The sequence below is a fragment of the Pseudonaja textilis genome, chromosome 2 (genome assembly GCF_049901715.1).
Source record: "Pseudonaja textilis isolate UNSWEBS1 chromosome 2, rPseTex1.2, whole genome shotgun sequence".
NCBI lineage: Eukaryota > Metazoa > Chordata > Lepidosauria > Squamata > Elapidae > Pseudonaja > Pseudonaja textilis.
In genome coordinates, this window is record NC_141991.1 from 4,666,809 (window position 1) to 4,680,312 (window position 13,504).

Sequence of the window (13,504 nt, forward strand, 5' to 3'; positions counted from 1 at the left end):
GGCCCTAGAGTTTACACACACTGATGACAAACACTGTTTGTAGTTTAAATAGTTGTTTAATCCAATTAGAGTTTAAGCATTGTCAATCAGTCCATATGTCATTCACAAATATATCCATTCAGTAACTTAGTCCATTTACTAGTCAGTTCTATATCCTTATCTGCTTGTAAAGATATCTTCTCCTCTGATACCTTTCCTTTTGAAGACAACGCTGAGTATTCACAGGATATCAGCACATCAATGAAATAGTCCTTTCGTTCAGCAAAAAACGGTATTCAAACAGTTGTAGCAAACAGTAGCAAACAAACAGTAGCAATATTTTCGTTCAGCAAAAAACGGTATTCAAACAGTTGTAGCAAACAGTAGCAAACAAACAGTAGCAATATCCAACACAGTATTCAGCACAGTAGCCAACAAGCAGTAACGAGCAGAAAACAAGCAGAGAGAAGTTACGTTTCTCTTACTGCTTTTTATTGCCGTTTGTAACCGCACCCTTAATTAGTTAATTACAAGCAGTTTGGTGCTTAAAGCTACAAGTTACAAACACCCAAACCTTGGTTTATATATTTATTCACCCAAACGTAGTTGGTGTATCAATGTTATACCCAACATTCTCCCCTTTTGGGTGATATAAATATATAATACCCTTACAATCTAAAACCATACTTTACACAACTCTCTTGGTGCTTAATGGCACCTTGGGCTTTAGTAAAATTATCAGCTATATTGTCCTCCGACATGCAGTATTCCAGCTGTATCATTTTACTCTTTACAGATTGTCTAACGTTTAAGTACCTTAAATCTGTATGCTTGCTCCTAGTTTTTACTGCAATATTTGTGGCCATTTGAATTGCTGCCTGATTATCTTCATGTACAATTATAGGATAATTTACAGTTAATCCCATGTCATTCATCATCTGCTTATACATGATTAATTCAGTACATAATAACGACAAACAGGAGAATTCTGCCTCCATAGTAGACAAACTTATATGCTGTTGTCTTATTGACTTCCAACCTATTTATGTCTTAACCAGCATTATGGCTGTTCCTGAAGTCGACTTTCTTGTGTCTCTTTCTGATGCAAAACTAGCATCAGCATAAGCACTCAGTATTAGATCACCTTTTGGTTCTAGATACAGTGCATGGTGTAATGTTCCTTTAAGATATCTTAAAATTCTCTTCAATGCTTTCCAATGACATTGAAGTGGATCATTATTATGTTGTGCCACTTGATTAACACCATAAGCTATATCTGGCCTTGACCAATTGCTAATGTATGATAAGCTACCAATCAAAGATTGATATATTACCTTATCAAACTTGGGACTTTGAGCATCCATTTTGCAAATATCCTGACTCATTGGAGTCTTCGCAGTCTTACAAAGTTCCATCTTATAATCTATTAGCAATTTAGATATCTTATCCTCCTGAGATATCTTAAAACCTTTCTGTGTTTTCAGTATATTCAAACCTAGATATTTCTTTATCTCCCCTAATTGCTTGATTTTTATTTTCTTAGCTAATGATGCTATTATTTTATTGGCTTCATCATTAGTTTCTGTAATCAAAGCAATATCATCTGTGAATAATAGTAATAATGATATTTTCCCATTTGTCTCCCTTTTAAATAGACTTGGATCGGCTAAACCAGCTTTAAACCCTATATTGTTTAGTTCCTTTACAATATACTGGTTCCATTCATAGCCTGATTGTTTAAGACCATAGAGGCTCTTTTTTAACAACCAATAATCATTATTATTTTCACCTTTAAATCCAATAGGTTTTTTCATGTATACAGTATGTCTTAGTGGGGCGTGCAAGTAAGCAGTTTCTACATCTAGATGGTTAACTATATATTTTTTGCTTGCTGCCCACACTAAAGCTGCCCTTAATGTTGCTGCTTTAAGACTAGGTGCAAATACCTCATCATAGTCATTGGCATTTTGTCTAAAACCTTGGTCTACTAATCGTGCCTTATGGATTATATTACCATCTTTATCAGTTTTTATCTTAAAAATCCATTTGCAGCCAATGGGTTTTATATCAACAGGTAATCTTGCATTTTCATATACTTTCATATCCTTTAAGGATTTCAATTCCTTATTCATTGCTGCATACCAACTTTCCTTATCTTTAGTAGGATACATTTTTATTTCATCTACAGTATATGGAACTTTATTAATCTGGCACACTGTGTTAGCCTGGTATCTATCAGGCGGTCTAGATATTCGTGTAGTTCTTCTGGGAATTACAGGGCTTGTATGAGGACTTTTTTGAATTACTACCTGTTCATGTTCCTCAGCTTGCTCAGCTATTGGTACTATTTCTTCCTTTATGGGCTCTATCTCTTCCTGTATTTCTCTCTTTACTTTATTCTTAAAGTTACAGGGATACTTAATGGGATTTCTATAGGATTCAATAATTACTTCTTTATTGTTATCCTGTTCTAACTTATCCCATCCTACGTACTCTAGAAATTGGGCATTAGCACTACATAACACCTTAGATGTGCCTTTCTCCCAAAATCTATATGCCCTATGGTTTGCTTGGTAACCAACGAAGAATAATTGTTTAGCTCTGTGTTGCCCTTTACGCCTGAGTTGTGTAGGGATATGCACCCATGCTGGTGCACCAAATGTGTGCAGGTAACTCAGATCAGGCTTCCTGCCATGCCACATGGTGAATGGTATTTCACCAGTAGTTGTGTTAACAACGTTGTTCAATATGTTATTAGCACACATTGTGGCCTCCCCCCACAAAGAATCAGGTAATCCAGAATCAGTTAACATTGTTCTAACCATTGCCTGTAGTGTTTGGCCTCTTCTCTCAATAAATGCGTTGTGTTGTGGTCTGTATGGTGCAGATTTCTTGTGCTCTATTCCAGCTACCTTTAATCTATTCTGGAATTTGCTGTTAACAAATTCCGTACCATTATCTGTCACCAGGGTTATCAGTTGCCGTTTAGTCTTTCTTTCAGCAAATTTTAACCAGTTGAAGAAATGTTGATATGTTTCAGTTTTGCTTTTCATTAGGTAGAAAACCCATATCTAGAATAATGGTCCATAATGCTCAGTATATATCGAGCACCCCCCCATACTGGGTTTCTTTGGACCTATAATGTCTGCAAATATTACTTCTAAAGGTTCTTTAGTTTTGAAACCATTTAGCCTATTTGCAGGCAATATTTTACTCTTATCTTCACAGCAGACATTACAACGCAAATATTTATCACAAGGTTTTAACCTTATTCCATCAGATAACTCTACTGTACGTTTTAGCATTTTAAAATTTACATGCCCCAAACGCCTATGCAATAAATGGATACATTCATTATGAGGCTTTATATTGTCAAATACAGTCTGTGCCTCCCCTTTCTTACTATCATGTAATACGTACAACGTTCCATTTAAAGCTGCAGTTACCCTTTTGTTATCTTTTTCAATTATGCAATTATTATCCTTAAATGTAATTACATAACCTAGCTTGTCTAATACCCTTACAGAAAGCAAGTTCACCTTTAACTGTGGTACATACAACATTTTTATATCCTGGTTTAAGCATGGACAGTATGCAATACCTTCTCCCTTGGCATTGAGGTTCCAGCCATTAGCAAGTGATATATGTTGAGAGCTTGTAAACATTTTTATAAATTTTGTCTTATCTCTCGTGATGCAGTGGGATGCACCACTGTCTACCACCCATAAATCATTCTTCACATCACAGTTGCTAAACGTGGCTAGTTCAAAGGATTTCTTTGGCTTTTTTACATTCTGGCTTTTTTCTTTTCTGCAGAATCTTGCCAAATGTCCTCTGCCTCCACAATTAAAACACTTTTTAATTGTGTATGCCGTCAAGATAAATTCTCTTCTTCCGGTGCTTTAATTTACTAAGTTGGTTTCTTTCAAGCTTTGAAGATAATTTCTCTTCTTTATTAGGTTTATCTTCTCTCAGCTGGTCACGTTCACACCTTCTTCTGTCCCGAACATATATCTTCCTGAGGTTCTCCCAGCAGTTTGCAGCATTTTCCTCTCCACGGATATGGATAAGTTGCTGGTCAGAGAGAGTCAGTCCTATGATGCATAAAGCCTGCTCATTCTTTCGTTTATAGTCTTGTATCTTTTTGTCATCCTCTTCATCATTAGGATCTAAGTTAGTCACATCTGGTGGGTTTGTTATTATGTCCCACAAACCTTCTCTTCGTAGAAGTAAACTACATTTCATTGACCATGAAACATAGTTTGTTCCATCTAGTCTGGATATCATGGACAGATTTGGCAAATTTACTTGTGCCATTGCTCTTCAGATATATAACTATTTAAAAACTAATGAAAAACAGTTTGTTTTTACAGTAATGTGCAACTCACACCAACTCTCACTGCTATATCCTGGTTAGTTAGACTGTGCTCACTGGGCCCATAACCAATGTTAGTGTTTGGGGACAAACCCCAAACAGAATGTGCAGCAGCAGTCAAGCCAGGCAGCCAAATGAGAGAGGAAGGGCCCTAGAGTTTACACACACTGATGACAAACACTGTTTGTAGTTTAAATAGTTGTTTAATCCAATTAGAGTTTAAGCATTGTCAATCAGTCCATATGTCATTCACAAATATATCCATTCAGTAACTTAGTCCATTTACTAGTCAGTTCTATATCCTTATCTGCTTGTAAAGATATCTTCTCCTCTGATACCTTTCCTTTTGAAGACAACGCTGAGTATTCACAGGATATCAGCACATCAATGAAATAGTCCTTTCGTTCAGCAAAAACGGTATTCAAACAGTTGTAGCAAACAGTAGCAAACAAACAGTAGCAATATTTTCGTTCAGCAAAAAACGGTATTCAAACAGTTGTAGCAAACAGTAGCAAACAAACAGTAGCAATATCCAACACAGTATTCAGCACAGTAGCCAACAAGCAGTAACGAGCAGAAAACAAGCAGAGAGAAGTTACGTTTCTCTTACTGCTTTTTATTGCCGTTTGTAACCGCATCCTTAATTAGTTAATTACAAGCAGTTTGGTGCTTAAAGCTACAAGTTACAAACACCCAAACCTTGGTTTATATATTTATTCACCCAAACGTAGTTGGTGTATCAATGTTATACCCAACAGTTTCTCCCCTTTGTGGATCATCTTATGGGAAGTAAGATTTCCTCTTTGAGGAAAGGTCTTTCCACACTCTATGCATTTATATGGTTTCTCCCCTGTGTGGATTATCTTATGGGAAGTAAGATTACCTCTTTGAGCAAAGGCCTTTCCACACTCTATGCATTTATATGGTTTCTCCCTTTTGTGTATCCTTTCATGGAAAGTAAGTGTACTGCTATGACCAAAGGCCTTTCCACACTCTATGCATTTATATGGTTTCTCCCCTGTGTGGATCATCTTATGGGAAATAAGATTACCTCTTTGAGAAAAGGTCTTTCCACAGTCTATGCATTTATATGGTTTCTCCCCTGTGTGGATCATTTTATGGGAAATAAGATTACCTCTTTGAGAAAAGGTCTTTCCACACTCTATGCATTTATATGCTTTCTTTCCTGTGTGGATCATCTTATGGGAAATAAGATGACTTGTTTGAGCAAAGGTCTTTCCACATTCCATGCATTTATATGGTTTCTCCCCTGTGTGGATTCTTTCATGGATAGTAAGTGTATTGCTATGAGCAAAGGTCTTTCCACATTCCATGCATTTATAGGGTTTCTCTCCCAAGTGGATCCTTTTATGGAAAGAAAGTTGCCTGCTTGTTCTAAAACATTTTCCACAATCCAAACTTTTATAAGGCCTCTCTTTTGTGTCAATTACTTTTTGAGATATAAGAAAGTTATTCCCAAGAGAAAGAATGAATATCCCATTGTAATTTTGTCCATTGTGTCTTCTTATAACATCATCTCCTTTGTTTTGAGTTAAATAGTGTTGATTTACTTGTACTTTAGCTTTGATTAGCTTCACACTTTTTTCAGTGTATTTTTTCCTTATTTTCTCTTGTTGTGCAAGAAAGTCTTGCATCAGAGCATCAGAGGAAGATGAGCTTTCCTGATTCCAATTCTTTGACTGGTTTCTCTCATGGCTTTCGAATTCCATTTGAATTCCAAACTTCTCCATTCCATCTTTAGCATTGATCAGTTGGAACAATTCACAGAAATCTTGATTCTCCTGCCCAATATTACCTTCAAAGCAAAAGGGCAATAAAAATGACAACAAGGTTAGAGAAAAAGATCGAAGTGTAGAAAGTCAAGTGAATTTCTTTCTGAATTTCTCCAAAAATTCCATTAGGTTGTATGTTTGCATGCCTACAGTGATGTGATATAGATGTCATGATTTCTATATTCATGAGTCACGAAAGCTTTGAAAATATCTAGAAAAACATCGCTTTCTTTACAATTATCTCTATATATGCATATCTCACTCAGTTTTGAGTTAAGGAGTAATCAAGGGAAACATCCAAGGAGGAATTAGGTGAAAACTTAAGATTTATAGGGGGGCCTTAATTTCAGAAGAGACCAAAATTAAACAATTTTGAAACAAGCTCGTTCTTCCCCAGTGTACCTTGGAGCAGCTGCTCAACGGTTTCTGTCTGGCAGGCGGGACCCCCGCTCAGTCAGTTCCTTGATCCCAGAGATGAGACTTTGGAACAAAATCCCTTGCTGAAGCCTCCCATTACCTTGTAAACACTCTTTGTGTTGAGACTGGAAAGGTTGGGGTGATTCAAGAATGGCTATTTCTCATCAGCTTGCAAGGGCTCTATGGCCATATCTGGTATAGGCACTAGTTCTCAGAGAACGGAGGCCTAAAGTACTTTAGTATGAGATCACACAAGCCCAATAGTGCAAGATCTCAGGCTACTAATCTTCTGTGATCTCACACTGCAGTACTTTAGTCCTAAGTTCTTTTAAAAACTGAGGACTTCACGAGATCCAGGTAAAAAGTCTTTGAAAACAAAGAGGGGACTGGGTCTCAAGTACTGGAGGAGGGCTGGTCATAACTTGGAATGGTTGCTAAGTGAACTGTCATAAATCGGGTATTACTAGTGCCCTAGGATGCTCTGAGTCATACTGCGTGAGGCCTTTCTTCTTGGATTCCATGGGTTCCCATGGGCTGAGTGTGAAACTTCTGTTCTCACACAATTTGGGGAGGTTTCAGAGGACAAATGACAACACGCTCCTCTCACTTTTTCAAAGGCTGCTTCTCGGCACCTCCAGAGAACACACAAAAGCACATCTCGTTCTTTTCAGCCTCCACAGATAAGTTCAAATAGAAATGGGAAAATACAGATAACAAATAGCACAGAAAGTATCTAAACAAAGAGACATTGACTCTTTCTTTCTTTGGAGCACGACAAGGCCAGATCCTTTCCTTCTTCCTCCCAGGAGACAATATCTGATCAGTGGTATTTTAATAAAAAACTAACTAGAAGCTCTCTTCTTGATTGGGGACTAGAAAACTCTTACCCAGAGAGACCACGTTCCTATGGTTTTCAAGCATGACTTCCGAATGCAGCGCTTTCTGGTCAGGATCCAGCTGAGACCATTCCTCCTCAGAGAAATACACAGCCACCTCCTCGAAGGACAGAAGAGTCTCCTGGACATGGAAAAAAGAACAGAACAGGAGGATTTGCAAGATCTGTTCATCTTCATCATTCATTTAGACAAGAGGATAGACAGGGAACTCATCAGATTTGCACACAAGACCAAATTGACAGGAATACCAACACTCCAGAAAAGGAGCTCGAGATACAGAAGGATCGACAGATTGAGTCCCATCTAACAAAACAAAAGCAACAGTGAGAAATGTAAGGTTCTACATTTAGGAAAGAAAAACAAAATGCACTGTCATAGAATAGGTGATACCTGGCTCAAGAGTAAGTGCAACAGGGATTGTGGAGTCCTAGTGGACAACCACTTAAACAAGAATCAGCACTATGCTTCAGTTGCCCCCCCCACCCCACCCCAAAACCTAACAGAATCATAGGCTCCATTAAGGGATAGAATCAAGATGACATGAAGTGTTAGTACCACTTTATAAGGCCTTGGTAAGGCCACACTTAGAATATTGCATCCAGTTTTGGTTGCCAGATGTAAAAAAGATCTAGAAAGAGCGCAGAGAAGAGAACAAAAAATATTAGGGGACTGGTGGCTAAAACATATAAAGAACAGTTGCTGGAATTGGGGATGTCTAGTTTCATGAAAAGAAGGACTAGTGGTGACATGATAGCAGTGTTCCAAGAAGCAATGGATGGAAACTATTCAAGGAGAGAACCAACCTGCAAGTAAAGATAAATTTCCAGACAGTGAAAACAATTAATCAGTGGAATGACTTCCCTCCAGGAATTGTGGTTGCTCCAACACTGGAGGTGTTTATGAAGAAACTGGACAGCCATTTATCTGAAATGTTATAGGGCTTCCTGTCTGAGCAGGGGATTGGACTAGAAGACCTCCATGATCCCTACCAACTCTGTTGTTCTATTGCATTGTTCCCAAATTCCCAAAGCAGAGATATGCACTAAGTTAAATGGCTGTGCGTCACACAAGTCCTAATTTTAGGTGAGAAAATGGGCAAATCTGAAAATTGCTTTCACTGAAGAAATATTTGGGGAAGTTTTATCAAGTTCATTGATTCTGCAAAATCTTCAGTGCCTTTCAGTAAAGTAATTTCGATACCATCGGCCATGGGATTCTCCTGGGGTGGCTTCAGGAGATGGGAATGGGAGGCTTTGTGCTATCCTGGTTCACTTCCTTCCTCTGTGGCTGCTCTTAGTCAGTGTTGATAGGAGGGGAGAGATCCAGCCCTCACCCACTGCTTTATGGGGTTCCGCAGGGCTTGGCACTCTCTCTGCTCCTGTTCAACATTTATATGAAGCCACTGGATGAGATCATCCATCACCATGGACTGAGGTATCACCAATATGCTGATGATACTCAATAGTATGTCTCAGCCCATGGTGAGTTAAGTGATGCCGTCTCCTCCCTCTTGCAGTGCCTGAAGACTGTTAGGGACTGGATGGGGAGCACTGGGTTGAAACTAAACCCTTACAAGGCTGAGTGGCCCTGGGTTTGGGGTTCGTTGGCTCAGGTAGAATTGCCACCTTAGTCTTCAATGCAGTGGGACTACCCCAAACAGACCCTGTGTGTAATCTAGGGGTTTTCCTGGACTCACGACTCCTGCTTGAAGAGCAGGTGGCAGTTGTGGCCAGGAGGAACTTTGCACAACTTCAGGTTGTGCGCCAGTAACGCTCTTTCCTGAACCAACGGTCCTTAATCAGAGTCACTCATGCCCTAGTCACTTCCTGTCTTGACTGTTGCAATGCGCTCCATATGGGGCTGCCCTTGAAGAGCATCTGGAGGCTCCAGTTAGTGCAAAATGCAGCAGCCCATATGGTTTTTAAGAGTTTTTAAAAATGGTAATATGGCAAGTGAGTATTTATTTTTCATTAGCCTTGCACAATTGTGAGTCAAAGAATTACAAAAAAAATGGGGGGGTCTCTAGAAGTTACCCACCCCAAAAAGGGTCCCTTAGCAGTTCCTGCCACTGTGATTTGTTTATTCCTTTTTCTTGGAGGACTTTTAAAAATTTGCTTCTTGTAAACTCAAAGTAGGAGGAGAACCAAGCAGAACAAGATAACCAGTGGAAGCTATGCTGGTCAACAGTAACTTGAACCTGCTATTCTGCTCTCCATGTTGTGGAAGAACACAAAAATAATCCCGGCCAGACAAGGGGGGAAAACAGAAGGAGAGATCTCTCTGCAGACCTGCTTCACTTCGTGGAGAATAGAAATCTAATCGCTTTTCCTCTTACTTGATTTGGAGGTTCAACCGCTGTTTGATTTCCATCATAAAAACCAGAAAGCTTCATTCTTTGTTTCTCTGTAAGGAATAAATAATTTCAAAATGCATAATTAACAAAATAGAAGGTTCTATAGAGAGAGCAAAGGGAAGACAGATGGGTATCACACAAAATAAAGTGGATTCTTCTATTCGGAACACAATCTCAAAGACCCCAACATCCATCCATGTGGCTGAATGAGAAAACAATGGAACAATGTCCTACAAGAACTGGGAAATTGCCTCATATTATGAACGTGGGAGAAGTTTGGGAGGGAGGATGAAGCATTCAAACACTCTCTCTATTTATTCCCTTCCAAGCTCCCTGAAGTCTCCCACCTGCCACTGGATCTGCTCCTCTGCCTGGCTCAGGAGGAAGCCTTCCGTCAGGGCCACCACCTGGGAGCTAGTCTCTGCTCCACACTCCCGCACCCAGCCCTCCATCTCTGGGGGCAAGAGAGCCAGGAGCCACCAGGTCCAGCATCTGGGCTTTGTTGTGCTTTTCTGGGCTCAGCCATCGCCTGCACAAGTCATGGAGTTGGCTGCAAAGTCCTCGGGGACCCTCAGCCTCCCAGCATCAGATGAAGGTCCAGTTTGGAACTTCTGAAGGGAGGAGGGTTCCCTCCTGGAGGACCTTCTGCCAGGTTCTGGTCCAGCTCTCCCCACAGCTCCCAGGCTGAAGAGCTGTGGGGCCTTTTCCGCTCCCCTCCTTGGCCAAAGGCGGTGTCTCCATCCTTCCTCTATCTGGCAGAGAAGCTCCAAAGGGCTCCAGGAACTCTGGGGGCTCTCCAGGGGCCTCTTCCTTCAAGGGACCATTCCTGGGGTCGCAGGACGGATCCCTGCCAGTCCTTCCACTCTCTCCCTCCCTCCCTTTCCCTGCAGAGGAAATCCTGTTTGCAAAGGCTGTTTCAGATCTGGGAGGGAGAGAAAAACCGATGGCCAGGATCAGAAAGGGGAATTCAGGCCCTGGACCCGCTTCCCCCAACCTGCACGGAGCCCCAAGTGGCTCCTCCCAGTGCAGGGCCCAGAGCCCCCACCCAGAGCAGGGCCAGGAAGGAGGAAGCTGGAGAGGCCACCCCCCCACTTCTCTCCCGCTCCAGAGACAGGATCGGGCAATCAGAGAGCCCGGTGCAAATCCTGCCTCCTCCTCCTCTTTGCCCGCCTTCTGTCCTCTCCTCTGATAATTCTGTGGCTGGGGTCATAGCATCAACTTCAATGGCACCAAAACGCTAGCCACTATAGAAAACCCCAGCCACAGAATTATCAGAGAAGCCATAGAGATTGAAAAAAGACCTGAAAGCATGAATAGAAGAGATGATTCCACCAGACTGTCAATCATTTGGAAGCCTGCACTCACAAACAAAATAATCTCCACACCACTAGCCAGGCAAACACCTGGGCACAAACAGATCCCCCCTGAAACCTCCAGCTCAAACACACCCCAACCAGGCACCCAGATGAAACCTAGCTTCCTAATAAATGATAGCCGTCCATTTACTCGGAGCCAAGCTGCACTAAAAGCCTCCAATACAGGAACACAATGTTGCCAGCCAATCAAGACACACAAAAAAGCCACAAAACAGCAGAAGATATTAGAAAAACAAATCAAGCAGAACATAGAAACTCCAAGACCAATAAACACAGACCAAGACTCCCAACCAATCAGGATGAAGAAAAAACCATTCTGGCACAGCATAGGCTAGCATCAAATTTAAAACAGAAACAGCTGTGCAAGTCTGACTCACAGACGAACACAATACAGAAGCCTGATGATGGCAGATGAGATTCTGCCAAAACGTTGCTACAACTTTAAAAGCACAACTATAATGATGTGGGAAAATACCCGAAGAAAGCTGAATACCATATATATATACATATGTGTGTGTTTGTGCATATATATATATATATATACATATACATGTATATATGTATATGTATGTATGTATATATATATATATATATATATATATATATATATATATATATATATATATATATGTGGATCTTTGGTTGTTCGGGTTTTCTCCCGCGTAAGATTCAAGTATCAAGGCGCGTTTCGATGAAGTCTCATTCATCATCTTCAGGCTTCTGTCTCCGGCTCTGTGCTTTTCAGAGTAATGTGAGATTGCAGCTGCTTCCTCCTTTTAACTGCCAGTGGGGGTGGGACTTGATTGGGTGGGGGCTTGGCTGTGTTCTGATTGGGTGGGTGTGTTCTCATTGGTAGGGGTTTGGTTGTGTTCTGATTGGTTGGGGGTTAGCCGTGTTCTGATTGGTTGGAGGCGTGTTCTGTTCAGGTGGGGGCTTGGCTGTGCTCGGTTAGTCTTAGTTGCTGGGGATTTGAACTGGTGAGTTGTGATCTTGCTGTTTGGCTTCTAGTTCGTGGTCCTGTTGCATCTTCATAGTGGGTGTCGGTTTGCTTCATGTATGGCTCGGAGGGTTTGAAGTGGGTAGTGATGCAGCTGTAGTGCAGCTTCTGGTCCATGGTCGTGTCTCATCTTCTGAGTGGGTGAGAGTCTGTTTTCTACATGGAAGTGTGGTGGTGGCATCTTGTGTGGCTCTCATGGGTGTGGGTCTGGTGTCCTTCTTCATGTTAGGTACTCGTCTGTTCATGAGGCGGGTTTCCAAATGGCTGGAAGGCGGGAGGTGTCATCTCGTTTGTTCATGCTGTGTGGGCGTTTTTCTATCTCTATGGCTTCTCTGATTATTCTGCTGTTGAAGTGTTCGGTTTTGGCGATAGTTCTGGTATTTTTAAAATCAATTTCATGTCCTGTGGCTTTGAGGTGTTGGACCAGGGAAGAGGTCGTTTCTTCTTTTTGATTGAGTTCTTATGTTCTTCAATGCGTGCATTTATTCTTCTGTTAGTTTGTCCAATGTATGTGGTAGGGCAGGCAGTGCAGGGGATTTCGTATACTCCTTGGTTTTCTAATTCGATTTTGTCTTTGGGGTTTCTTAGGATGGTGGATATTTTTCTGTTTGTGCAGAATGCTGTTTTGATGTTGTGTTTTTGGAGGATCTTGCTGATTTTGTCTGTAGTGCCTTTTATATATGGGAGGAGGGCTTTGCCGTTTTCTTGTTCTCTGTCTTGGATTTTGGTTGGGGTTTCTTTTTGGATTAGGTGGGTAATTTTCTTTCTTTGGAATCCATTGGCTGTAAGTACGTTGGTGAGAGTGTGTAGTTCGGTTTTTGGTGTTGTTCATCGGCTAAGCATTTTGTTCTGGAGATGAGTGTCTTGGCTCTGGAATTGATCTGTGCTGGGTGGTGGTGTGAGAGTGCATGTAGATAGCGGTTAGTGTGTGTTTTCTTCTGGTAGATGGTGTGTCCTAGGGAGCCATTGGATCTTTTGTATACCAAGACATCTAGGAAGGGAAGTTGGTTGTTGGCTTCTGTTTCCATGGTGAATTGTATTTTGGGGTGTAGGCTGTTGAGGTGTGTGAGGAAGTTGTTCAGTTTTTCTTTCCCATGTGGCCAGATTATGAAGGTGTCATCTACGTATCTGAGCCAGAGTTTGGGTTTGTGGTCGTATTTTTCTAGAGCTTGTGTTTCAAAGTGTTCCATGTAGAGGTTAGCGATGACAGGTGAGAGGGGTGATCCCATGGGTGCTCCTTCTATTTGTTTGTATTTTTGTCCATTGTAGGTGAAGTATGTATTGGATAGGCAGTGGTTGGTTAGATCTAGGATGTGCT

At 41.0% G+C, this 13,504-nt stretch overlaps 1 protein-coding gene across 1 annotated transcript in view; it reads right to left on the reverse strand.

Annotated features, from left to right (window-relative positions):
• Positions 1–9,884, reverse strand: part of LOC113450368 (uncharacterized) — a 51,407-nt gene extending 41,523 nt beyond the window's left edge. Inside the window, exons 1-3 of the mRNA XM_087928470.1 lie at positions 9,796–9,884; positions 7,452–7,581; positions 5,118–6,170 (exon numbers count right to left, since the gene is read on the reverse strand). Coding sequence (XP_087784596.1) covers positions 5,118–6,170; positions 7,452–7,581; positions 9,796–9,852 — 1,240 coding nt within the window. The 5' untranslated portion in view covers positions 9,853–9,884. The remainder of the gene's footprint in view (positions 1–5,117; positions 6,171–7,451; positions 7,582–9,795) is intronic.
• Between the last annotated feature and the right edge of the window lie 3,620 nt (positions 9,885–13,504).